At 40.9% G+C, this 27,073-nt stretch overlaps 1 protein-coding gene across 1 annotated transcript; it reads right to left on the reverse strand.

Annotated features, from left to right (window-relative positions):
* Positions 1–371: 371 nt before the first annotated feature.
* ttc23 (tetratricopeptide repeat domain 23) lies at positions 372–19,605 on the reverse strand. The gene is made up of 11 exons (XM_080438042.1): positions 19,291–19,605; positions 18,519–18,693; positions 17,460–17,580; positions 15,717–15,903; positions 14,636–14,785; positions 6,255–6,429; positions 5,972–6,077; positions 5,344–5,471; positions 4,233–4,382; positions 1,349–1,431; positions 372–646 (listed from the first exon to the last, which is right to left on the reverse strand). The coding sequence occupies exons 1-11, from the start codon at positions 19,347–19,349 to the stop codon at positions 538–540; spliced, it is 1,443 nt and encodes a 480-aa protein (XP_080294168.1). The 5' UTR covers positions 19,350–19,605; the 3' UTR covers positions 372–537.
* Positions 19,606–27,073: the final 7,468 nt, after the last annotated feature.

Consider the following 27,073-nt stretch of genomic DNA (forward strand, 5'->3'; position numbering starts at 1 on the left):
TTGCAGGCCAAGAATAAGATCAACAACTGTCCGTCTGTGCAGTGTTGCCCACGTTGTCTTGACAGCTGACAGAGTCTAATTACTCAAAAGAGTTGACAAAATGAAATGGAGACGATTGAAGTCTGTCTTGGTCAGTGGCGTCCCCAGGAATTACATTTAAGGCAAGCAAGATTTTTTGTACCCCCCCCCCCCTCTATTACCCCCAAAAAAGAAATTTAAATGAAATCGGCGATCGAAAACCGGCGAAAGTGGCCGTTTTCAAGATGTTTTGGCCATTATCTCTGGAACGGAAGGTCCAATCAGCTCAGTTCAAAGCTTGTTGGATGCGTGACTTTGAGGACATTAATCACGCAATGACACCTTTTCGGGTTATTTGGGTTTTCTAGGGGGGCGAGATCTTAGTTGGGCAGGCGACCGCCTGTCCTTCCTCTACAGTGGATACGCCACTGTTGTGGCAACAAAGTGTCTTATTTTGGTGGCCCAACCCAACCTACAGTACTGTAGGTGCAGTCAGTCAACAGGTCCTCTACTCTAGGGTCAGAGATCCTTCCCCTCTTTGCCATTGGCTGGTAGAGCTGGAGAGGATGCTGGCCTTGTTGTTTCCCCACTACCTTGCTTCTGCCGTCTCCCAGCAACCCCTGGCGCCCTGGACAAAACATACATGGTGATACCACTGAAAATAACATGCTGCTCTGATAAGTTTAGATAGAGCTGTCAATCTAATACTCATGGCTAAGTTAATTATGGTGAATTTGATTTGTAATAACAGTGTGAATCCTATTGCATGAAAGGATGACTCATATACTGTATATTGTCACTGTCGGGCAGAAACCAGCTATCTCCATTTTTCAACTTTTTTTTATTTTTATAAATCGGTGCAATTGTGTGGTTTTTAATATTAATATTAAAACACTGAAAAGTATTTAAAAAAGCACTTCTGACTAAACCTTCTAACTCCATTGGATCCTCAAACTGTCGGTCAAACCACCTAACTCCAACTTTGTTTTTTCCATCATTGATTAGAATGACGAAGTCAGACAGAAAAATCGCCACATTAATGGTCAAAAACCTCCTAACTCCTCTTGAGCTGGATTTGGGTAAAGTGATAATAATATACACATTCAAGTATCGTGAGTGACAATGTATAAAGTCACTGTGCCAACTTTTATGAGGCAGTATTGTGTTGTGTCTAAAAACACATTTTTTCTTTTTCATTTCCAGAAAAGTTAATATTTTGGACATAGCTGGTTTCTGCCCGACGACAGCAGAGATATACAATTATGTGTTTCAGTAAAGCCAGGGGACAGTCACATTCTTTGACAATAACGTAAGGTGTCTGTGCTTTTACCTGGCCAGCATGTCCACCGTTTTCTGCGTAGCTTTGGTCTTCTTATGCTGTGGACCATACATGATGTTCTGGATCTCCAGACACTGAAATGTAAACAGCAAACTGAGTGGTCATTCCCATAAGATAAAGAAAGCACTTCCTGACACTCAGATGAAGAGCTACTGTATTAACATCCCAAAATAACCACTGTTCTAGTGTGGGTTTCAGATAACGCTAGTGCTGACCACTCGGGAGAGTAGATTCTCCTAGAGGTCAGCCAAAACTTTAGGTCATTGCATGTATCTGTATGGATGTAGTTTTAGTAGTGTTGATTTTGACAGCAAATTTGGATTTAGTTTTAGTCATATTCTTTTGAATCAAATTCCATTTAGTTTTTAGTCATATTTTAGTCATCTGAAATGTTTTACTGTTAGTCTAGTTTTAGTTGACTAAATATCATGAAGTTATAGTCGACTAAATCTACAGTTGATTTTGTCGACTAAAATGTATTTTGGCGGTGCCTTGATGGCGTCGTAATGGCTGATTTTACACTTGGTTGCATGCTGAAAATAGCCGATCTACAAGCTCACAACGCGTTGCAACCAAACATAAAATTACTTGTCTTTTAGTTCTACTGGATCTCTTCTCCACTCGTCCCTCACTAACATTTTCGTCTAGTTTTTATTTGTTGACGAAATTGTCTATATATTTAGTCTTAGTTTTAGTCATCATAGCTTAGTTTTTATTTCGTTTTTGTCAGTGAAAAAAGGTAGTCGACGATCATTTTTCGTCATAGTTTTAGTCGACAAAATCAACACTGGGATGTAGGACTCCGAACAACCAACCCAATAATCTACACAGATGAAGTTCTATAAATCAAAGATGGCTTAGCTCAATGATGTCACTAGCCAAACACATTGTGTTACTGAAGAACACATGCGTACCAGATAGCGATGATGTGATGTAACAACACAGATAAAAGACTGCCTGATGTTTCCCCGACCGTCATAAATAATAGGATGTCAAGAGAACTTAAGCAGGGAAAGAGAGAGAGTTCAATGTTTTCCCCCGTTGGCAACACAGAGTCGAGCATTCTGGAACAGTTTGGAAATTATCCACTTGGCCCAGACAAATGTTTTCACTGCTTCTAAGGTTGATGTAATGGAAGGCTTTTTCCAACAGCATGACTGAGGGAAAATGTCAAGTGTGTGTGCACGACATTGTTCTCCCTTTTCTTTTGACTTTTGGGTGTCATGTATGTACAAGCGACGCTTCCTTCGGAACCCCCGAACAAAAACAATACTCCGACATAAGGGCACATCTGTTCCCAATACAACCTACATTTACTTTGTTTTTGCATCGAATTCTCATGGCCAACTCCTAGATTTCTGCATTGGAACATCATTCTTCCAGGGTGAGATCGTTTTGTCGTGATTAAAAAACATGATCAGACCGTCCTGTCCTGTGTCAGGGGGAACTTATGAAAGGTTAGCTGTCTGACGAGATGCAGAGAGAAGAGGGGGGGCGGGGGGCTCTGAGGCACCCTGTGATACTTGGACTGTATCTGCTCTTAGATACAACAACAAAGCAACATAGCAACTGGTATCCTTAACTACAAGCATGTCATTACTCGTGTAAAAAATCCCCCCTTTACTGAGGCAGTTTTAGTCTGCATGGTGGACAGAGGTACTGAGGGCAAAAAGGGGGGAAGAAAACTGTGCCATAGCAGGTGACTCATAGATTATATAATATAGCCTTTAAGTACAGTATTTGACTAAATGTACTTAATTACTTTCCACCAGTGAGTAGAAGGAATGTCAACAACAACCTTCTCGCCAGCAAACAAGTTACAGATAAACATTCATACTAATCATCAACTCTCTGTCAGTGTTTATTTATACTACATCTTAAGTAGGATGTTTCATGCAGGACTTAAGGCAGTATTTTTTACATTGCTTAATGATACTTTCACTTAAGTACCAGTATCTTAGTATTCTTCCACCACTGCTTGTATGTACCCCTTGACAGACTTACAATTAGGAATGTCACTTGTTTAGAAGGCAGGACACTTTAATTGAGGTCAATATCCCTTTAATTGACAGCCGTTAGTAAAATTCCACTCTCCCTCCAAACTTGAGCTGCCCATCTGTTTGGCTCCATCCAACAGCGAGGAAAAGAGCAATGTCATTCTGTGTGATATTTTACACCCAGGAGAGTGGCTCTGCACCTCTCCAAGATTAGCATGCTACTCTACTGTAATGGCGCAGAGCCTCAGAGACCCACGGTGAAAATAGCTCATGTCAATATGACAGGAACACTTTGTGTATATTTTAAGCAGGGCTTGTCGACCTCTTCTTGGTTTATTTTGTTATATAAAAGGACCACACCCTCTGACTCCTGGCCTTTAGGGAAGGCCATCCCAAATATCTTGGCTATGAAAAAAGGTCAATATTATGTCATGTGTGGGTGAGTAGCGTAGCACCATAATGAAATATAGTAGGCTCAGGTTTTCGACCAGAGTGCTTTACTTACCAGTGGTTCTCAAACTTTTTCATGCCAAGGACTCCCAAAATGATAGGTATTTGGCCGTGGACCCCCATCTCAAATATTTTGTTCCAGGGACCCCCAGAAGCAAAGATTTGAGTTACAAATGTTCACTTTAAAATATATATGTTCAAAGATTTGCACACATTTTCAAGATTTTACAAAAATAGCAGATCTACAAGCTCATAGCGCGGCACTCTGTGCCGCGCTATGAGCTTGTAGATCTGCTATTTTTGAATAGCCAAAGTATAATGCTATATTAACAATTTTTTCTGTGGACCCCCTGGAACCCCCCCCAAGGACCCCTGGGGGTCCCTGGACCCCACTTTGAGAACCGATGCTGTATGCGATCCGCAACTACCTTCCTCAGGGTCCTGTGGGCTTCCCGGATCCGGCCCTGGGTCATCTCCACGCCTCCTATCAGCTGCAGGGCGTCTGCCACCTCGACGCTCAAGTCACCAAACGCAGACCTCTTCGGCGCGAGGGACGACCTTTGCATCTCCGCGCATCTCTGCAACGGTACAACATACCGTACGTTCAAGAACAAAACCTGCCGCCTTCAGCGGAGCTACAGCTGCAGACCCCAGTCAGCAGCAGCAGGTGAAACCATTCCCTTGGTAGCCAGTAGCCACACACATTCTAATGGGCCATTTCCATGGTGTTTGTGCCCTATGAGAGAGGGAGGTGTGGTTTGTGAAACTCCTGTGAGACCACAAAAAACTGTGAGAGAGGCCTGATTTATACTTCATCCTATGAGGGTGTTGTACTCCGAAAATAGCCAATCTTCAAGCTCACAACGCGTCACATTAAAGGGACTACACCATGAATTTTAACGTTTCCTTCTTTTTTGTGTGTTTTTTGGTCTCCCCTACCTCTCTTCTATCCCAAAAAATACCCCAGTTTGAGCACTCAGGCTTTCACAGCATATCTGGTGTTTTATGTAAATTGGTCTCAAAACAGGCCAAACTGATTTGCACCCTGACGTGACGTGACGTCACTTTCGGGTACAATCCCTCCCGTTTTTCAGTTCCAAAATGTTTCAACTTTTTACTTTTTCCACTCAGAACCAGGAGATAACATGCATACAAACTGGCTCAATAGCGCCACGTGTAAATCAGGACAATGTGTATTGCAGGTGAAAGTGCTTTATAAGCCAAAGAGAAGTTAGTTGGAATGAGTATATCTGAGGCTTGATTTAGGCTCAAACCTTTTGAAAAACGTTTGAGGGACACAAACAATATGATATTAAATATTAAATATATTTTTTTAATTCATGGTGTAGATCCTTTAAAGATGTGAATTTGATTTGTGAACTTGTAGATCAGTTAGTTTTCGGCAAGCTGCATCATCATAACAGATGAATATTCATGTGTGTGTGTGTGTGTGTGTGTGTGTGTGTGTGTGTGTGTGTGTGTGTGCGTGCGTGCGCGCGCGCGTGCATGCGTGCGTGCGTGCGTGCGTGCGTGTGTAACCTCTTGCTGTCCGTTGAGCAGGAGGAAATGACAGTAGTCATCCTGTGCAGTGAGGAATGCCACATCCTGTATTTTTACACAGCTCCTGTAGGCGCGTAGACTCTCCTCAAAGTAGTGAGCTGCCGCTTCTACAGGAACATGGGAGAGATGCAAACAGCATGATCTTCATTACCTTACGCTGGTCAATATCTGATGATATTTTGGATTCCGTTTCCTGAACCTTCCCCCCCGCCCTCAATTGTGGTGTCCTACGCTATTTTTATTTTTTTTACCACAATGTCCTATAGTTGAACTTGACTGGCTTGAGCAGCACAATAGCAGCACAAGTGCAGTGTCTTCCGTGAAGCAACATCAGCACAGTAGTCATTGTGGGTCCATTTTTAGATACAGTTAAATTAACACTCCACATTTTATTGTGCACCATAATGCTCTGTTAAAACATGATCTGAAAGGCTGGCTTTACACATAGGAAGACAATGGGACATTCAAATCCCAATGAACTCCTCCTGGTCTTGTCTACTATCTTCAGCCCGTGTGTGTGTGTGTGTGTGTGTGTGTGTGTGTGTGTGTGTGTGTGTGTGTGTGTGTGTGTGTGTGTGTGTGTGTGTGTGTGTGAATATAGACTCACCATTGTGATGGGGCTCTGCTGCACCAGAGAGGACCAGGGCCAGGCTGTGAGAGATGTGAGCCCCATCCGGGCCCCCCGGGCTCTGACTCACAGCTATGGCATGAGCCTGGCAGAAACACCCACATGAAATAAGACACATCACAACATCACCCAGTACCAACCACAGAAAGATTACCTTACCTCTCAAATATACCTCATATATCTGCTTGTGTGTGTGTGTGTGTGTGTGTGTGTGTGTGTGTGTGTGTGTGTGTGTGTTTGTGTGTGTCATGTCTCTTCTTGCCTTGGACAGATGCTCTATAGCTTGGTCCAAATGGCCCCGGGCCTGCTCAATGGCTGCCATGTCCTTATAGACGGAGCATATCTCCTTGGGTTTACCTCCTCTGCCCTCCAACAGCTGTAGAGACCTTTCACACTGGTCTATGGCCTCCTCTGGCCTGGCCTGTCGCTGATACACCCTACACAATAGATGAACATTTACAAATAATGATCCAAACAGTCAGAGAAAGAGAGAAAAGCAGACAGATAGAGATGCAGTGTCCATACGTAATTAATAAAGCAAAAAGCAGATCGCATCCATATTTGTTGTACGTCAAATGAAAATAAATGTTATTTATAATGTGCCTTTCAAAACAACAGTTACATGGTGCTGTACAATGAAAACATTCATTACATAAGAATAAAAACATAATAACAGTAAAGTAGAAAGTTAAAAACAGAAAAAAAGGATGAAATAATATACATGAAAAGACTTTTAAAGGGATAGTTCACCCCCCCAAAAAAGTCACCCCATGGAGACTATGGAGACTTGAATTCATATCTTTTTGTTTTTGTCACATTCCTAAGCCATTTTTTTTTTATGGCAGCGGTTCCGGTAGGAGACACAAAGGAGACTCTTTGTGTCTCCTACCGGAACCGCTGCCGGTCATCAAATTATTGACTTAGGAATGTGACAAATAAAACAAATAAATATCCATGAATTCAAGTCTCCATGGGGTGACTAATCAATAGGAAAAATATATATATATTTGGGGGTGAACTATCCCTTTAAGATAGGTAATCCACTAAATATCATTATAATCATACCGATTATTTTTGTCAAAGTTACATGATCGCATTTGAATCTATTTTCAAAAGTCTAGTCGAAAACAATTTAAAGTGTCCATGACGTATTAACTGCACAATGATGTCTGGCCAACATTGACTCACACGTTTATGTATGACATATTTACAAAATAAAGTTGTCACACCAGTATTGAAAAAGTCCTAACCACGATGCAATGTAAACAAACACCAATTCTAACCAAACATTCTAAGTCTGTTGCCACTGCACAGACTGAGCTGAACTGTGTTTAAATTGACTCTCTTTTCTATGCATTCATGACACTTAATTTATCATGCACATTGGCAAATTGGTTATAATATTATGCACCGTCTCCTCCTCTCTTCTCTTTTATGATCTAATTCTCCATCTATCTTTTAACCGCAATGATGGACCTGCACAATTACGCCCACCTTACTTGTAATGTGATAATAAAGATTGATTATGATTCTTCTTCAGGTATGAAGAAGTGTTCAATAAACCTACAGTTCAGAGTTGTGCGACTTCTTTTACCATTTTAAATTATATACGATATATGCCAGAAGCTGTGAATACACAATGACAGGTATGGTATACTAGCTTCCAGTACTGCTGCAGCACTGGGCTGTCTGTATGTGTATACCCAGGGCTAGCATTCACTGAAAGCCTACTATAGAGTGTTGGCGCTTCTGTCAAAACAGGGCCCTAGTACAAGAGTGAGGGCTTTGGCTGGCTGCTGCCTTTTGAAACCTGGCACAGCGCACATAGACCAAAGCATTGCTTGCAGTCTCAGGCTGCATCCTTCAAAGTGTCCCTTTAACAGAGTCCTCTGGGCTCACAGCTCTAAAACCCTGTCTCATAAATACAACCTACTGCACTCCACTGTGTCCCCAATGTACAGCATGATGTCTAAATTAGGCTCGCCCTTGCAGTCTTCTACAACAGTGGAAACCACATAAACACACAGGTGAGGATCCAAGAATGGGTCGCGATGACACTGGCGCGGCCACAGAGCAGGTCAGTGGCACTTATGGACCGCAAAATCTTCATCTTCGGCAAATTCGACTACAGACGACAAATATGTACTTTATAGGGTGCTGCTATACACTGCTGGAACTTAGAATATTATGTAGTAACCACTTTCATCCTGGCATCCCTATAATGCATTATAATGTAAGTATGTATATACTGTAAAGCATTATAGTCATGGGATGCATAGCAAGTGTTACCAAAAAAGGTTAACAAATATTTTAAAAATAGCAAAAATAGCCGTTCTACAAGCACAACGCATTGTGATGCGACACACTGAGCTTGTAGATTGGCTGTTTTCGCTGTTCATCATACAATGAAGTATATCGTATAGGGCTTAAGTGGTTAATGCATGCAGTTCAATGCTAGCTTCAGATGATCTTAAAATAAACCCTCACAGTCATCTATTTAAGGGCCTGCTGGGTGAGAAAGAGACAGAGAGAAGGATGATGAAGAGACACAAGAGAGGAAGAGCAGAGAGAGAGAGAGAGAGGCTAGAGGAAAGGAATGAGACTGGCTCTATCCCTATACTCTGGTAACAGCTTCAACTCCCTATAGGTCACAGGCTCTCTAACCCATTAAGACTGGGAACGCATTCGTGTCATTTTAAGATTTTTTTGGCTATTCAAAAATAGAAGATCTACAAGCTCATAGCACGGCACCGAGTGCCGCGCTATGAGCTTGTAGATCTGCTATTTTTGAAAAATCGTGAAAATGTGTGCAAATCTTTGAATATATACATTTTTTGCAGCGAACATTTTTAACTCAAATCTTTGCTTCTGGGGGGTCCATGGAACAACATATTTTGATATGAGCTTGTAGATCTGAGCTTGTAGATCTGTTATTTTTGAATAGCCAAAGAAATCTAAAAATGACACACACAGATGCGTTCCCGGTCTTAATGGGCTAATGGACTCTAAATTCAATTCGGCGCTGCAGTCAAGGTAGGCAGGCGTTTCTTTGAGCCACGGCCCCATTCACATCAATACCCTCGCTATAGCCACAGTGCTATCACCAGGCAGCAGGAAGCACCTTTTACACAAATCAATCTTTCTACATCCAACATCCACACTCCACACAGAGTTGTCGCATGCCTGGTTGCCCGGAGGACGCTGATCCAATTTGTTTATCCAGCGAGTGTAGATGTGCTGCCAAGCTGTAGTCACAACACTGGGTTGGTTATTCGTGTCTGATGATGGCCAAGCGGTGGATGGTGGCAGCAAAAAAAAATCCCCCAATGTCCATCTCTTTTTCTCAGTTTTTCCATGAATAAGACTATCCAAACATGCCTTGATGGGAAGTGGGAGTGTTTCCACTCCCTGTGCTGCTGAGCAGTACGCTGGTCCAGAGGCCTTTTTAGGGCAGCATGGGACAACAACTCCAGCACGACTGCAGTGGTCCGGCGAGGCCGGATCTGGCCCTTTCTGCCTGCAATGGCCAGAACCTGGAGACAATGCCCCTCTATCCTCTCATTCAGCCATGTATCCTTCACACACTTCCTGGTGGGCCAAGGAATAAATGCTACATTGCAGCTGGAATCTAATCCCGAGTCCACCGAGTGTGGAATTAATGTAATTAGGGATTTATACAAGTGTTGCCAAGGTGCCCCACACAGCCCTCTTTTAGTGAACGCTAACCAGACCATTACTGACATAACTTTGCTCTGGGCTCCCGCTCAGGCAAAAATGATACAGTAGAGCCCGTTTCCAAGGAATGAACACAGTGAAGCCTATTCTGTCACACGAATGAATATAGGCGATCGCCTGCCATTAATTGCTTGAAAATCTGTTATTTACAGACATAGTTGTGCAAGTATAATCTGATGTTTCCTTATGTACCATTGTAATGGCCACCATTGTTATTATATAGTCTATTGTTCTCAATAATGTAAAACAAATTGAAATGATTACAAATTATACAAATGTAACTTATCTAAACTAATTATGCTAATTAAGTAATTGAACGCACATTTCACTGCTTCAACAAGTGAAAAATAAATCACTCTCGATTCTAATCTACGTTCTATATGGCCTTAAAATTCCCACAGTCACACGTTTTTAGGCGGCCTGGTCATATAAGTGCATATCTTGAGTATAAATTCTGAGCTGAATACAATGTTTGGCCTAGGGTCTGTAACAGCGTTGAGCTTACTTTATTGTTGCAGGCTTTACTGGAAACATTCCCCCGATCACAACATTATTGACTGACTGGGCTTTAGTAGAGCCATGCCAAACTCTTACTCATCACCCAACAAAAGAGGTTTAGCCAGCTTAAACACCAGCCACAGTCTGCACATTTTTTCAATTACACAAAATCATGTCAACAAACACTCACGATGAACCACTTTCAACCTGGCATCCCTGTTTTGGGCATGTCATTATAGGTGCAAACTTTCAAAGGGAGCTAAAATAGGTACAAGCTCAACGCGTTGCAATATGACGCAAAGCATAGCTAAAGAAACAATGTTATCAACAACATTTTTGCTTCTTTAACCCATTAAGACCTGGGACGATCTGTGTCACTTTTTGATTTGAGCTAAAAAAAGCATTATTTTACACTTTAGCTATTCAAAAATAGCAGATATACAAGCAGATATACAAGCTCATAGCATGGCACAGAGTGCCATGCTATGAGCTTGTATATCTGTATAATAGCAGATATACAAGCTCATAGCATGGCACAGAGTGCCATGCTATGAGCTTGTATATCTGCTATTTTTGAAAAATCAAGAAAATGTGTGCAAATCTTTGAATATATATTTTTAAAGCGAACATTTGTAACTCAAATCTTTGCTTCTGGGGGTCCCTGGAAGAAAATATTTTGAGATGGGGGTCCGCGGTAGCCTGGTAAACCCCCTCCCTCCGGAAATCTCATTTGCATTTGATTTCAGGGAGGTCTGGGATTGCGCAGGGAGTAGAGATGGCCGAACACTGCGTGTCCGAACCAATCAGCGGCTGCTAGGGGCGGGATCATCCAATCACCTGCCTAGTAGCTTGAAAAAAAGAAAAACTGTCTGTCATCGATTCTGCGAGCGGAGTCTCAGATGGGAAGTAGGCTGTGAAACAAATGTGTGTCGCAAGCTTCTTCCATTTGACGGTGTCAGGTTCGGTCCGCGGCCAAATACATATAATTTTGGGGTCCTTGACATTAAAAAGTTTGAAAACCACTGACATAGCAACATACGTTTTTTTTTTTTAATGTTAGGATTTAGAAGACATTTTAAATAAGTTAGACCACATATCAATGTTCCTCTCACTTGCTCCACGTAACCTCGCCGTTGACAGTTCTAAATAAACAATATCTAAAAACGTTAAAGCCCATTGGCGAAATGTTAGGGTATGAGGAGGTTTCCACCTCGTAGCTACCATTTTTTTGCCGCCGTTAAGCCAGCAAAGAAGATGCGCTTGTGTGTGCAGTTCAGGTGTAGCCGGGACACATCATTTAAGATAAATACAGATACAGAAGGTGTGATATCAGTTCCCAAAAGTAATGACAGTTTAGCTGCAACCATAATCCAAAAAGAGGAAACATTTGGACATTCCCAAACCATGTGAAAAAAGGTACCAATAACATTTGGAGTACAAAATGTGCAGTTGGGGCTATTTAAAATCCTCATAGCACATAATCTACGGGGAGTCAAATATGTTCGGTGAACAAAATTTAAATGAATCTGTTGATGATCTGGATTCCTAGAAGACAGCAATATATTAGACCAAACCGTGTCCCAATTCAAATCAGGATCCAAATTCACAATATCATTCCTCCATAAAGTATCTACAGCTAGGGACCCATAATTAGATTCTGATAAAAATGCATACAATGTGGAAACGAGGCCTCTTGATCTACTAACATCACAGATGAGTCTATGTAAAGGGTGCATTGTAAGGGAAGTCTGCCATGGAACTCCATAAGTCCTCATGGCTGTTCTCAGTTGTAAATAAAAGAAAAATTAGGTACCTGGCAAATTAAATGTGACGCATAAATTCTGAAATGAACGCAAACCATTCTCATCAAATAGATCACCCAATGTATGAATCCCCTTGGAACTCCACCTAGGAAAGCGAATGGGACGTCCCTCCAACAAAAGTCCTTGATTATTAAACACTGGGGAAAATAGATTCCATTTCAAATCAATCTTGCACGTTTTTTCTGCTGCCCTCCACACTGCTACCAGCTGAGACATTATTGGCCCAAAGCGAACTTTGCATTGATTAGTAGTTATATTTGAAGATCTCTCAACCCAATAGGATGTACCAAACTCTCCTCAAACTCTCGCCATGAGACTGTAGTTGCCGAGTCAAACCATTTTAAAAGGGAAATACCAGTAAACCTTAAAATAAATCTTGAAAAGTATATCCTTCAATTAATTCACGAAATCTCTGTCTGTCTGTCACGGGCGAGTATGTCTCATATGACCCCAAGGTGAAACCTGTCTAATGGCAATTCGATCGGACCAACGGTTTCCCGGAATCGAAAAACCAGGAATAGCCTACAGTATGTCAGACCACGGGTCTGAGGAAGACGCAGAAATTCTCAGTGTGTTCGGGCAATTGTATGCATCGGCTTCCCTGATTGGCCAACCCAAACCGTCGGCTTCACGGATTGGCATCAAGTCACGTCAGGTTTGTGCCGTTTAGCCAGAATACTGTAAGTCCCAGATTGGCTGACCGCATAGCTAATGTAAATGGCAGCGTATGCAATGGAACAGAAAGTAGGCAAAAGTAGGCAAAAGCCATAATATTGAAGAATGTGATGTTGGGATGGAGGAGGCAAAGGAAAGTGGGTGAGAACAGAAGGTACAGTATGAGAAGTAGGACAGAGGAGGTTATCATAACAAGCTTAAGAAAAAGAAGAAGAAATTACGAGAGCTGTGGTCAAAGGTGAAGGAAGACATCAGATACTGTAACAGGGGTATTGCACAAAGGGCGGGGTATGTATTCCCAACTTGCATCGTTCCCGAGTAGGCCCTAGTTTAAATAATTCAACTTAGCAGGATGGGTACAATATCACAGATAGGTCTGTACTCTACTTTTAGACTTAGGCCTGGTTTTGTGATCCATTGTGAGCTTGTAAATCGTCTATTTCCGGTGGGTGACACCATCGTACAATGGATGGAGAATAAGTTATTGTTTTAAGCATTAGGCTTAAAATTCTTTAACATAGCATTCTGTCTGACTTCTCTCTCCAAGGACGGGTGCTGTTTTTGTGTTTCCCGCGTCCATAGAGGGCAGTACAGTGTACATCTTTCCAGCTAGACTATCAGTCCTGCAGTGCTGATGCGTGTGTGTGTAGTACTACTGCCTCCATCGTGATCCCTTAGCTCTTTCATCTTCTCCTCAGCTAGGCATGCCCTTGAGACCTCCCATGTCAATATCAACGCTCGGCTACAAAGACATACTTTGAGGGCAGAAGCAAATCAATAACATGTACAGGGTTCTGCACATGAGACAAATAAAATGATCAATGGGTCTTTTGTGGAGCAAAAAAACCTTTACAGGCACATAGGAGTGAACCTGATGGTGACTGCCACGACACATGAAGGTTGAGAACAGTAGTAAATCATGTGCGGTGGGGGAGGGGCAGGGTGGGGTGAGGTGAGGAGAGAGATTTAAAAAAAAAAAGAGACACACAGGGAAAGAGAGAAACGGAGCCAGGGGGAAAGAGAGAAACGGAGCCAGGGGGAAAGAGCAATTAAGAAAAAACACACAAAAAGAGCAAAGAGCAGGAGAAATCCTCATAAGACCATTCTCCCCCTTCCCTCCATGCTTGTGCTCTCTAGCAGTCACTGAACAACTGGGACATGCAGAGACCCCACCCAGCTGCTCATCCACGCACCCCTACAGGCCAGAGTGCGCACTGCACAAAACACTCCATCACAAAGTCAGTGTGTGCCCACCAAAACACTTTCAGTGGGCACGGCCCTTTACAGTGTACTGCTTTGTATATTCCAAATGAAGACTAAATGTTTATAAATATCATGAAAGAATGTGAAGTGCTCAATGACATCCTTCAATAGGAGTGATGTATGTAAAACCAACCTAAAACAATCTGAGTTGGTTGATTATCAACAGATTTACAAGACATTATCGCCCTCTTGTGGCGAAACTTCACCAGAAGAAGATTTTGATCTGTTTCTGGTTACATTAAGCCTAGTCAGATAATTACAACGTTCATTAACTTAAACTCTGTACATGTAACATGCTCCAGGCATACAGTATAGCTGGATTGGAAGCGGACAGACCTGACTTGACCAGTCTTTTTTGTTCGTTTTGTTTTTGTTGGTGTCTGTTGGCATGGTATATGTGTTGGCGTGTTGTTTATTTACAGAACCACCTGCCACTTGAACATGATACTTTAATAGTCACAGAAAATAAATAGAGCAAGGCCGGTGATTTCCAGGCAGCACTCTACATACTCAACTACATTCTACCAGTATAAGAAACATAATAACTTTAAACTTCTAATCATAATTTGATAGACTTTCAGTTGTGACACTATAGGTTAAAAAATAATCTGTACAGTTAAGACACAATGGGAATGTTTCTGTACTTTACCTATATAAAAACGTGGCGATTTCCAGTTCATTCTTTGTCTTCTCTTCCTGAGTGATGCCACCCTGCCGATGAAGCTCCTCCACTATTCTCTCTGCCTTCAGATAAGAGGACTCTGCCTCTTCAAACGTTAGGAGAGTCAAGGAGGAAAGACTTATTCTCAGTAAATGTGGCATTCAATGATTCAAAATAATATAATCTATGTAGACGTGTGCTGGGCAATAAATTGGGTTCTTTGAATAGATATATTTGAATGAATAATGTCAAATGTATTATCAGGAAATTGGAAATATCATTTTAATTACATCTTTTAACAAAAGATTTGCTCAAACCATCTCCCTCTCTACAGTATCTTTTAGTTGCTTGGAAACCTTGCACAACACTGAAGAATTGTGTAATTACAGTTACAAGAGAATATAACATTGAGAGTGAATATCAAACTTTGGTCCAGAAATATTTGCATAGGCCTACCCTGAGCTTAACCCATTAAAACCGGGAACGCATCTGTGTAACCACTTTAACCATTATTTTATACTTTGGCCATTCAAAAATAGCAGATATACAAGATCATAGCGTGGCACCCAGTGCCGCGCTATGAGCTTGTAGATCTGCTGTTTTTGAAAGATCGTGAAAATGTGTGCAAATCTTTGAATATATATATTTTTGAAAGGGAACATTTTTAACTCAAATCTTTGCTTCTGGGGGGTCCCTGTAACAACATATTTTTGAGATGGGGGTCCGCGGCTAAATACATATAATTTTGGGGGTCCTTGACATGAAAAAGTTAGAGAACCACTGATATAGTAACATGAGTGTTTTGTTCAAAAACACTGTTAGGATTTAGAAGACATTTGTAGAATCCCCCAGAAGCAAATATTTGAGTAAAAAAAATATATATATTCAAAGATTTGCAAAAAAAAATCACGTTTTTTTTTTTTTGCTGATCTTCAAGCTCGTATATTTTATATAGCTTGTATATCTGCTATTTTTGAATAGCCAAAGACATCTAAAAATGACACAGATTGCCTAGCACTAGCTCACATAATGTCATCACACACATTTTCATTCAACTGTTCACAATCACAGCAGCCGTTGAGACAGACAGAAAGGATATTCTCCTGTGAGCAGAGCGGCACCTCCTTGGGTCAGTAGAATGCAGAGGAGACACGTGAGCACCTGTAGTCTGCCCTCTCTGCTGGTGGACACGGGACAGCAGAAGGGCAGCAGCTCCCTGGCCAAAGACGAGTGCTCCTGGGCCTGTGCTGGCCAGCCTGGAGGAACAGAGAGCATAATCATCCTGTGTCGGAATTTAATCTGAACTGAGAGAATCTTTGAGTTTTGCTTTACCGTAATGTTGGGATTAACCCTTTAAGACCGGGAAAGTGTCTGTCATTTTAGATTTGAACCACTTTAACCATAATCTTATGCTTTGGGCTATTCAAAAATAGCAGATCTACAAGCTCATAGCGCGGCACCGAGTGCCACGCTATGAGCTTGTAGATCTGCATTTTTTTTGAAAAATCATGAACATTTGTGCACATTTTTCAATATATATGTTTTAAAGCAAACATTTTAACTCTAATATTTGCTTCTGGGGGGATTCTACAAATGTCTTCTAAATCATAACAGTTTTTTGAAAAAAACGTATGTTGCTATAATCAAACTTTATCATGTCAAGGACAAGGACCACCCAAAATGATATATGTATTTGGCCGTGGACCCCCATCTCAAAATATGTTGTTCCAGGGACCCCCCAGAAGCAAAATTTTGAGTAAAAGAAATCCGCAAATTTTCAAGATTTAAAAAAAAATAGCAGATCCACAAGCTCATAGCGCGGCACTCAGTGCCGCGCTATGAGCTTGTAGATCTGCTATTTTTGAATAGCCAAAGTATAAGATAATGGTTAAAGTGGTTACACTGATGCGTTCCCGGTCTTAAAGGGTTAAATCCAAACATTAACCACTTAAACCCCTGTAGTCTTAAGAGAACTGGACTTGAGTTACAACTGCACTTTGACCACTTTTTCCGTCTACACCAAATCTCTTCGCCAAACATAGACGATCTACAAGCTTCTACGAGCTTGTAGATCTGCTATTTTTGGCTAATGTTCCAACGAGAATATGGACGCAGGGGGTTCAAGTGGTTAATGAGCCAATAATAAAATTGCATGTTATTGGTATCACTTAATATATCCCCGATACATTACAAATAAGAAATGAAGTGAAAGAGATGCAAATAGTGCCCCTTGAGCAGAATTCTTTTAAACTGTGGACTTAACATTTCATTCCAGTCAAAGTCCAGTTTTCATGTAAATATGTTCAAAATAAAACCACATAACGGCAAATAAGTATTGCTTTCTATTCAATAGCAGTTGTGATAGACACGTTTTTTTTTTCAACATTTTTTTTCTCAACATTTTTTTTTTTCTAAATCAACTTTCTCTCACGTACACCTTGTAGTACCTACACGTACCCCCAGGTGTACCCCCATTTGAGAAACACTAGACAATAAAATAAATATGCTCATTATGGCCCGGACGGTTGGCGTAACCGTCTGGGCACCTAGGCTGGTAATCCAGCCTGACAACATGTCGTGGGTTCAACTCCTGATCCCGACGAGCTTTGCTGCATGTCACCCCCCCATCTCTCTCCCCATTACCTGTCAGTCTACTGTTCCTATCAATAAAGGCAGAAAAAAAGCCCCCCCCCAAAAATAAATAATAAATAAATAAATATTCTTTTAGCATATTCATTGTACAATATCTTAAAAATATGTATTATAGTATGGTAAGACATTTTAGACACACAATTTTTGCTTGTGCATTTACCTTTACACTGAAGGTATACATCAGCCAATCTGGCATGAGCCTGAGCTAGTTTCAGTCCCTCTCCATGAACAAGCCTGGTCAGGGCCGCACACCGAACCAAGTCCTGGATGCACGCATCGATCTGTGGAAACAAATGGATATCAACACCACTACTAACATGTTAGCTAGGTGGCTCATCATCATGACATGAGAGACAGAGAAAGTAAATCGGCAGCCATCGCTGTCATACTGTATGTGGAAAATTCTATACGATATTTAAATAAGTGTGATATTTAAATAACTTTGGGTTTGGGTCAACAAGCAGCAAAAAACAAGACGCAAAAGGAAGGATATAGAAAAAAATAAGGACAACAAAGAAAAAATAGCAATGTAATTTAGTCATGGCACACATTGGGGTGATTTAAGGTGCTGTGTGCATGGGTCCTCCTAATTCTAAATATTATACCCATATTTGTATGTGCGTGGTGGTGCGCTGCACGATATGTGTGTGTGTGTGTGTGTGTGTGTGTGTGTGTGTGTGTGTGTGTGTGTGTGTGTGTGTGTGTGTGTGTACATTTATGTGTGCATATGCTGTATTGCACAGCATTATTCATTCTTCATTATGTTCCTGCATGACTTAATTTATTTATCATTTTTGTTGTTGTTGTGATGTTTTCTTTACTGAGCTAACTAGTGCACAACAGTGCATTGTGTTGAACTTGTTTTTCTTTGACCAAATAAAAGCAATTAATCAACCCAGATCAAAGAGTAGGCTATTATAGGTAACAAGAACATAATGTCTGTGAATGCCATATGATAAGTTCCTTTATTGTCAAACTAGATGTAATGCCTCAACTCCTACAATTCCAAGTGCTTGTCAAAGTGTGTGTGTGTGTGTGTGTGTGTGTGTGTGTGTGTGTGTGTGTGTGTGTGTGTGTGTGTGTGTGTGTGTGTGTGTGGGGGGGGGGGGGGGGGGGGGGGGGGGGGGGGCGGGGGGGGGCAGATCAAATGTGATTATTTTGGGGGGGGTCATGGCCTGAAAAGGTTGAGAAACACTGGTTTATGGAATGCCTGCCTAACCTGTTGACTACTTTCCAGATCCTGGGCTCTTCTGTTGAAATGGATGAGTTTTTCTTCAGGAGGCATCATGATTAATTCCCTCCTAGTGGTATATCCAGTTTGTGAAGGATTTACCTCATCTGTATCACAGACAGGTGATGCAACAGCAGTCCCATTGATGCTGCTGTCAGTGGTTCTGGAATACATAACTATTATCATCATCATCATCATCATCATCACCTATCTTGATTCCAATGTTATGCCCTTGATAATCCTGTGTACATTTACCTAAATTTATATTCTTGAAAAAGTCACTATTGCATAGCCTACATTTCAAGTACACACACACACACACACACACACACACACACACACACACACATATAAATAATACGTAAAGTCACAGCCATTCTAGGGCTAAAGCAGGCTTGACTTTTTATCTTTAAAAGAATCTTTAAAAAAATAAAAAACAATAATAATTTAAAAATAAATGAATATAGGCCTATATATTTTTATACATTTTTTATACACATAATTTACGTAAAATCACAGCCAGTCTTCTAGGGACTATAGGGCTAAAGGAGGCTTGACTTTTTTATCTTTATTTATTACAGAAACGGTGCATTTTACATCCAGACTAGCCTCGATCTCCAAGCTTTTATTGTTTAGTTTTGCTAAAAAATAAAATACATCCAGACTAAATAGAGAAAAAACTTTCACTCGATGAACGAAGTTTAGGACTGAGGACGGTCGGTCGGAGGTAACGTAACGTAACGTAACGGTCGGTACCTACATTTCACCAGCAACTGAGGATTTCGAGCACGTTTCTGTAAACGAATGATCGTCGCTCATTTTCCTCTTAATCCACCACGATCACAGTTCAGATCCACGTTTGTTTGTTGTCGTTCTGCTTGTTTCCGTGGATACGTAGGTAAACACACTGTCTACAACGGCAGCGTGTAGCCAGCTCACAACGTTACGTTGTTCTTCGTTGAGAAATGCATTGTGCTGAAGATTTGGAGTGAAAACTGTAAAAGCCAAGTTGACACCGATCAGATGAAACGTGTGTCCATCCATACATGATAATAACGTAGAAGAACCACAACTAAGTCCAGTCGGTATAAAGTGAAAGGCGGCTTTCAGAGCAAAACATGAGACGTTAACTAAATGAGCATTCAAGATCAACACTGTTCTGAAGTGTTCGGTATTTTTCAACACTAAGTAGTCAGCAAAACCTTAGAACACGCCACACACTGGTAATCAGTTTGAGATGTATTTAGTAACTTTACAATAAGGGGATAAAAATACTAGTCCCAGTAGTAGGCCTACTATGCATACAATCTGATGGCTATGCCAAAAGGGGCTCCAAGCAGTGAGATGTATGTATGCTAATGCTATTGATCATGACCTGTCAGACCTATTGATTACCTATGCCATGACAATACATGGATGAAAGAAAAACAAGACATACAATTAAAGATCCTTATCTTCCAGGAAACATGTGATACCATGCCATGGCTGAGGGACCTTCAGCACTTTCTGGTCCAGGAACCAAGTGGGCCTCAAATATGGCTTGAAACTGTGAGTATGTTGGATTAAATTATTTGGACATATTTAACCTTCTTTTTCTGTATTGTTATTGCATGTTCACGTGGTAGCGTGGACTAATTATGGACCGGGGCCAATGGACAGGCCCGGCTTAACGCCCATCAGGCTCATGGGGCTGTAGTCCTGGGCACCAAGCTCTGGGGGGCACCAAGCTCTGGGGGGCACCAAACCACTGTGCCCCACTTGAGGTCGATGTGTACCGCAAAAAAACTTTAACTATACTTGATGATGATGACATTGAAGCTGTGCGTGGCTGTGCAGTAATGTGTGTACAGGGAGTAGAGAAGAGGGCTCAGCATGCATCCCTGTAGGGCTCCTGTGTTGAGGGTCAAGGTGTCAGAAGTGATGTTGCCCATTCTCACCACCTAGTGGCAGTTCGCCTGGAAGTCTAGTATCCATGTAGCCCCATTAAGTACCTCTCATTCCGCTATACAGCTCATCTCTGAGCTGTATAGCGGAGTGAGAGGTACTTAATGGGGCTAGTATCCATGCAGTTCTCTGAGCTTAGTGTCGAGCATGGCTGGAACATATAGTGTTTGGAGTGCTGCTTGGTAATGGGCACAATGGTGGACATTTTGAAGCCTGCATGGACCATGGCCTGAGAGAGGAAGAGGTTGAAAATGTCCACAAAGACTCCCGCCATCTGGTCTGAAAATGTTTTTAGGATGTGGCCTGGGATCCCGTCTGGGCCCACAGTCTTACGGGTGTTCACACGCTTGAAGGGTCTGCGTACGTCGTCGGCCTCCGAGATGGTTGGTGGGCTGGCCTCCCCAGGTGGTGCTGCCACTGGCTGGTTGGTGTTGGTGCTGTTCATCTCCTCGGGTGGTGCTGATCCTGGCTGGTTGTTGTGGGTGACCTTTTGATGTTGCTCTGGGGGCGTTACGGGTACGGGCCCCACTTTCCCAGATCTGAAGGCAGCGTTACGTGCATGTAGTGTGGCGAGTATATTAATTTCAATCTGAATAGTCCTTTTTGGGACATTATCATCCATGCACTTACAGTACTCACGACTGATGAAGCCAGTTACTGTGTCTGAGAACTCGTTGACATTATTCCCAGAGGGGTGCTTGAACAGCTCCAGTCAGCTTGCTCAAAGCAAGATTGTAGCGTGGTATCCGTATCTTCCGACCTTTTCGGACATACCTTTCACTGACTGGCTCTTTTTTCAGCCTCTGCTCATATCAGTGTTGATTTTGACAGCACATTTGGATTTTGTTTTAGTCATAGTCTTTTGAATAAAATTCCATTTAGTTTTAGTCATATTTTAGTCATCTGAAATGTTTTAGTTTTAGTCTAATTTTAGTCGACTAAATATCATAAGATTATAGTCGACTAGATCTACAGTTGATTTAGTCGACTAAAATGTATTTTGGCGGGTGTTGATGGTGTCATAATGGCTGATTTTACGCTTGGTTGCATGCTGAAAATAGCCGATCTACAAGCTCACAGCGCGTCGCAGCGCGACGTGTTGTGAGCTTGTAGATCTGCTATTTTCAGAGCGCAACACCCAAGCGCAACCAAACATAACATGACTTGTCTTTTAGTTCTACTGGATCTCTTCTCCACTAGTCCCTCACTAACATTTTAGTCTAGTTTTTATTTGTTGACGAAATTGTCAATATATTTATCTCTTAGTTTTAGTCATCATAGCTTAGTTTTGATTTAGTTTTTATTACGTTTTCGTCTGTGAAAAAAGGTAGTCGACGAACATTTTTCGTCATAGTTTTAGTCGACGAAATCAACACTGGGTATATGCAGCGAGCAGTTGGACGGAGCAGCGATCAGAGTTTCCAAAGGGTGGCTGGGGGAAGGTTCCTAAAGCCTTCCCCGGGAGGGAAAATATCGTCGAGAGATGGTCAAGAGTGACATATATTTACATTAAACATATATTTAGATCGCTCAAATATGTGGTCCCCTCAGCCAGCCTGCAGTACAAGCCCCCTCCTGTGTAGATGGATGTCTGACTAACAGGAGCCAGACAAGTATTTGAAATATTTTTTTAATTAAATGTTTTACATGAAAATAAATATAATGTAAATACTGTGGGTTATTGACTGTACATCCTGTACGATAACATGTCTACAGGTGATTTCTTGGCCCAGACATGCTCTACAACTCGAGCAGTGTGTTTTCGTGCCTATACCTGACTGCACGTTCTGGGTAGCGTGTAGGATAATTGGCCCAGGGGCCTCCTTGAGTCTTAATCCATCCCTGCCAGGTAGATACACTGTTATTTTAGAACACGCACAACTCATCTTAGTTTAGCTTTCTTCAATGACATACTATTTCTCCTCTCCCATAAGTCCCATTGTCATGTTGACATCTAATCGCGTTCATGATGTCCAACATTTTAGAGGGTATAGGCCTACTTTCTCCCATTGTCCTCTCCATTACTTTCCATTCATTATGTTTCTCACCAATTTACGTTGAATGTCCCAGACAAGACCACCTGTGCTGCTGCTGCTGCATTGATTGATGTTCTCAGAATAAGTATATCCCCCATAAAGCTCAACATGCGCTCTCTACATGTCATCTTGCAATCATATTGTTGTCCTTCCCCAGGGAAGAGACAGACCGTTTCAGCAGCAGCATACCTACAGTAATTACTGTAAACGTATGAATGGAATCCCTGTCCTCTTTAACAACGCATTTCCTGACCAAACCCCCAAAATGAGTAATCCTTCTGTCATCATGGTCATCTGTTCACCCCTAAATGATTCCTCATACTGTAGGTTTCTGAGTTGACCGCTCACCTTTGCTCAGTGACACTGAGTCATTGCCACCTACAACAAAAATAAAACAAACTATATGGAACAAATAGTTTAATGAATACTTAATGTCAAGTTATTTCCTATTTTGTGCTCTTCGATGATCCGAAGTGTGTGTGCGCGCGTGCATATACTTAATCCTACAGTATACACACATTTATTAAGAATAACATTACCCAATAGTTCCTACAGGTTATTTCAGGACTCATACCTCCTCAATAAATAATGTCCACCTTCTCAGTGTTTAATTAAAGCCCTAATATCCTCTCTCCTCTCCTCTCATGTAATAGTAGTATTAAAGGTCATTGGGGGGAAATTGCTCCAATGGCTACTGAAATGGTCAGTAAATTGACTGGTCTTTATGGGTTTATGGTTAATCATCCCAAGGTGTGATGATATAAAGACCATAGCATGCCTAGTTTCCACATAAGGAGTTCTACTTTTTCTTCTGATGGAGACATTTAATGCTCTGCTCCAGCCTCCAGCCAAGTGAAAATCCAGTTAGAGGAATCCCAAATCCCCATTGCTGGTATTAAAATGTCTGCAAAAGAGTAATATGTTAGCTTTAAACTGCTATTAGACTGTCAGGAGGGAAGCATTCTTCCACTATTCTTACCTACTTATAAAGGATTTTAACCTGTCCCCTTTTTAAATCTTTTTTTTTATCATCACTTATAATATGACGCATGAAGTCATAACACACCTATTTAGCTCTGATTCAAAACACTTATTGTCATGAGATTTGTTTCTTTTCTTTTGTATATCTCTCGTATATTTTATTAATGAATACATTTTCATGTTAAACATAGTCCTTTGATGGGGACTATTCATACAGTTACTGTACACACTTTAGCTGTCCTTTCCCCCCGGGGTCTTCTCCCTCTTCTCCCTCCCTGGATCCCAAACTGTGGAATGAACTCCCCCTTGCAGTCAGGACTACAGACTCACTCCCCATGTTTCGCCACAGTCTGAAAACCCACCTCTTAGACTGCACTAGTGTTGATTTTATCAGCAAATTTTGATTTAGTTTTAGTCATAGTCTTTTGAATAAAATTCCATTTAGTTTTAGTCATATTTTAGTTTTAGTTGACAAAATCTACAATTGATTTAGTCGAATAAAATGTATTTTGGCGGTGCCTTGATGGCATCGTAATTGCTGATTTTACACTTGGTTGCATTCTGAAAATAGCCGATCTGCGTTGTGAGCTTGTAGATCTGCTATTTTCAGAGCGCACACCTGAGCGCAACCAAACGTAAAATGACTTGCCATTTAGTTCTACTGGATCTCTTCTCCACTAGTACTTCCCTAACATTTTAGTCTAGTTTGTATTTGTTGACAAAATTGTCAATGTATTTAGTCTTGGTTTTAGTCATCATAGCTTAGTTTTTATTTAGTTTTCGTCAGTGAAAAAAGGTAGTCGACGAACATTTTTCGTCATAGTTTTAGTCGACGAAATCAACACTGAACTGCACTTCACCCATTAGCACACCTCTCTCCTTGTATCGATTCTTGTCCATATATGGGCATGACCCCTTTTGTGCCCATATATGGAGCTGACTGATTTGTTTGCGCCCGATGCCATGACGAGGTTTAGACAACACACTCCATAATTGGGCGTAGCTGTTATGAGACACAGACCGAGTAGAAATAAATGGTACCATTTTATCCAGAACATTATTGAGGACCAATTGTATGAAGTTTGGTTGAAAATGGGTGAAGGTGAATTTCGTCCCAATTTTAATATAGGATGATGAAGCTAATTATTTTAATTATTTTATCTTTTTAATTAGACTGTCACACCCATTCATATCCAAATGTACTGGAGTTGAAAATACTTTATAATTTTTTCCCATTATTTTTGCTTTCTTTCCAGATGGTACAGTAGACAGAGAGGAAAGTTTTCGCAGAGAGGCTCGACATGCAGCACAACAGCCATGCAGGTTTGAAGCTAAGACGCCGTCATATTGTAAGTTAACTATCTGGTTGAGCCATCATAGCGTGCCAGATATCAATTCGTCCTCAAGCTGTTGGCCTTGATAGTGCAGCACTGGCATACAGTCATCTCTGCACCTCTTTGCAAAATATTGGCAGAGGAAGTGAAGATGTTCTTCCTCTCAAAAACAGCTGTAGAACTATCCATGTGTACAAACAGTCAGCCTATTGGCTGATACATCATGCATAGATGTATGCAAAAAGTATTGACCCGAAAAAACAAGACGTACAATGTAATTGTCTAATCCTACCAGTAGATGTCAGTCTAGTTTTGTAAAAATATACATCTGCTATATGGGCGCGTGGAACTTTCAGCATCTTTTCAGAGATGGAGTGCTTGACTGCTTTTGCCTTTCCCCCCCTGAGCTGTCATGGTCAGAAAGGTTGATAATTTGAATGAAGTATTTTTCACCCACTTAACTTTAAAGCCTGAATGACAACATTGAATCTCCCCCTGTTCTGACAAATGTCAAAACTTAGATAACAAAAATCTCATATTCATACTCAAATGAAAGGCAATTTGCTGAGATGAGAGAGATGTCAATGCTTATTTTACATGGTCAAGTCTTATATCCTTCAATTACCTATCACATAATCTATGTACACACTAAAAGTTGTTGTTAACCATAGGAGAACCTCTTTTGGTGCTATATAACACATATCTTTGTCAGATGGTCTTATAAAGAAAGATTAGAGGTGCCTAAACTAAGCTGAAGAACCTCTAAAGAACCATACAGGGACTGAATAGTTTCTTTTTATGACAGCGGTCCTATATAGCACCTCAACCATTGCAAAGAACTACATTCTGCTTGAAGGACAGCACATTATGACAGAAAATAAGCATTTCCAATCTCTTTCATCGTTTATTTATTAATCTATTATTGTTATTCATTAATTGTTATGGATATATATATATATATACTTTAAGTCTGTTCATTTAAAATAAAACAATATCTTTCTACATGGTAGGCAATTAGCAGATCTTCTTACAGTCGCCTAACTTACTGCCCTGGTTCCCCTTTTGCTATTTTTGTTTTGGATTAAGAACTCTGCATTTGAGTTATTCATAATTATTCATATACGGCAAAGTGACTTGCTACAAATGCTTGCACAGTATAATCTCCCTCATTTTGTAGACCCAAGTCATATTTTTAGACCATTAGTGAACTACAGTATATTGATATATATAGTATTTCTGCTCATGATGATATCTGAAACAGATTTTAGAGATCTCTGATACTCAACGGCCTCATAAACTTCTAAGAATTAATACATTTGTAATTCTTATAGACGTAAAGACAAACTTGTACAGTGAGTGACACTAGCCCAGTATGTGGGTGGGCCAATGTGTCTACAGCAAATTAACACAAACCTAGTAGGAAATACTGTCCAATACAGTGTCTGTGATAGTATAAGAATACTGTACATACGTACAGTTTGTATTCCAGTTGATGATCCCAGCGTTAGAGATTTAATTCCAGGGTAGAGCAAGTCTGAACACAAAGTTAAATGGCATTACCAATGACTAATTTGGTAGAATGACTGTATGGGAAGTCAAAATTTTGATCCATATGATGCATCATTTACCGTGTACACGTCCTACAGTATAATGCGGCCGAAACGGACATTATACTTATTATTATCTTAGTTGCACTGACAATCCTTATTCAAACCAAATACCATTGGAGAAAGTCAACACAAGCACTGACGACCATTATTCAACACTTGCACCAGGAGTCTAAAACGTAAACGTGCCGTCATTTGCTCTATAATTATGGATTAAATAAGATATTCAGAAATTGCTCAACTCTTGAGAAATTTCATGCAAATCTTTTTGCCAAAAGATTCTTCAGCTGAAAAAAATATATATATATACATACATACATTATATACCTTACATAATATAGCATATCTGAGCAGAACCACTAAGACCTCTTCAAAGCTCATTGTGTTTTTGAAAAGTCTTCGACTAACTATTCATCGACCGCGTCTACAGACAGACAGAGAGAGATGGTTAAAAGAATCCCTGTTATACATACTTGTATAGGACATGAATGCTATATGCCAGCCAGAGAGAGAGAGGAGAGGAAATGTAAATTTCCTAGTGAAAATATCCTTTCTCACATCAGTGCCCAACATCCATGCCAAACAAACACGAAGTAACGTCTCTGTGGCTGCTTTGAGAAATTGGTCTCCGGAGACAGTTT

This window comes from Gymnoscopelus braueri (genome assembly GCF_963280865.1).
Source record: "Gymnoscopelus braueri genome assembly, chromosome: 9".
NCBI lineage: Eukaryota > Metazoa > Chordata > Actinopteri > Myctophiformes > Myctophidae > Gymnoscopelus > Gymnoscopelus braueri.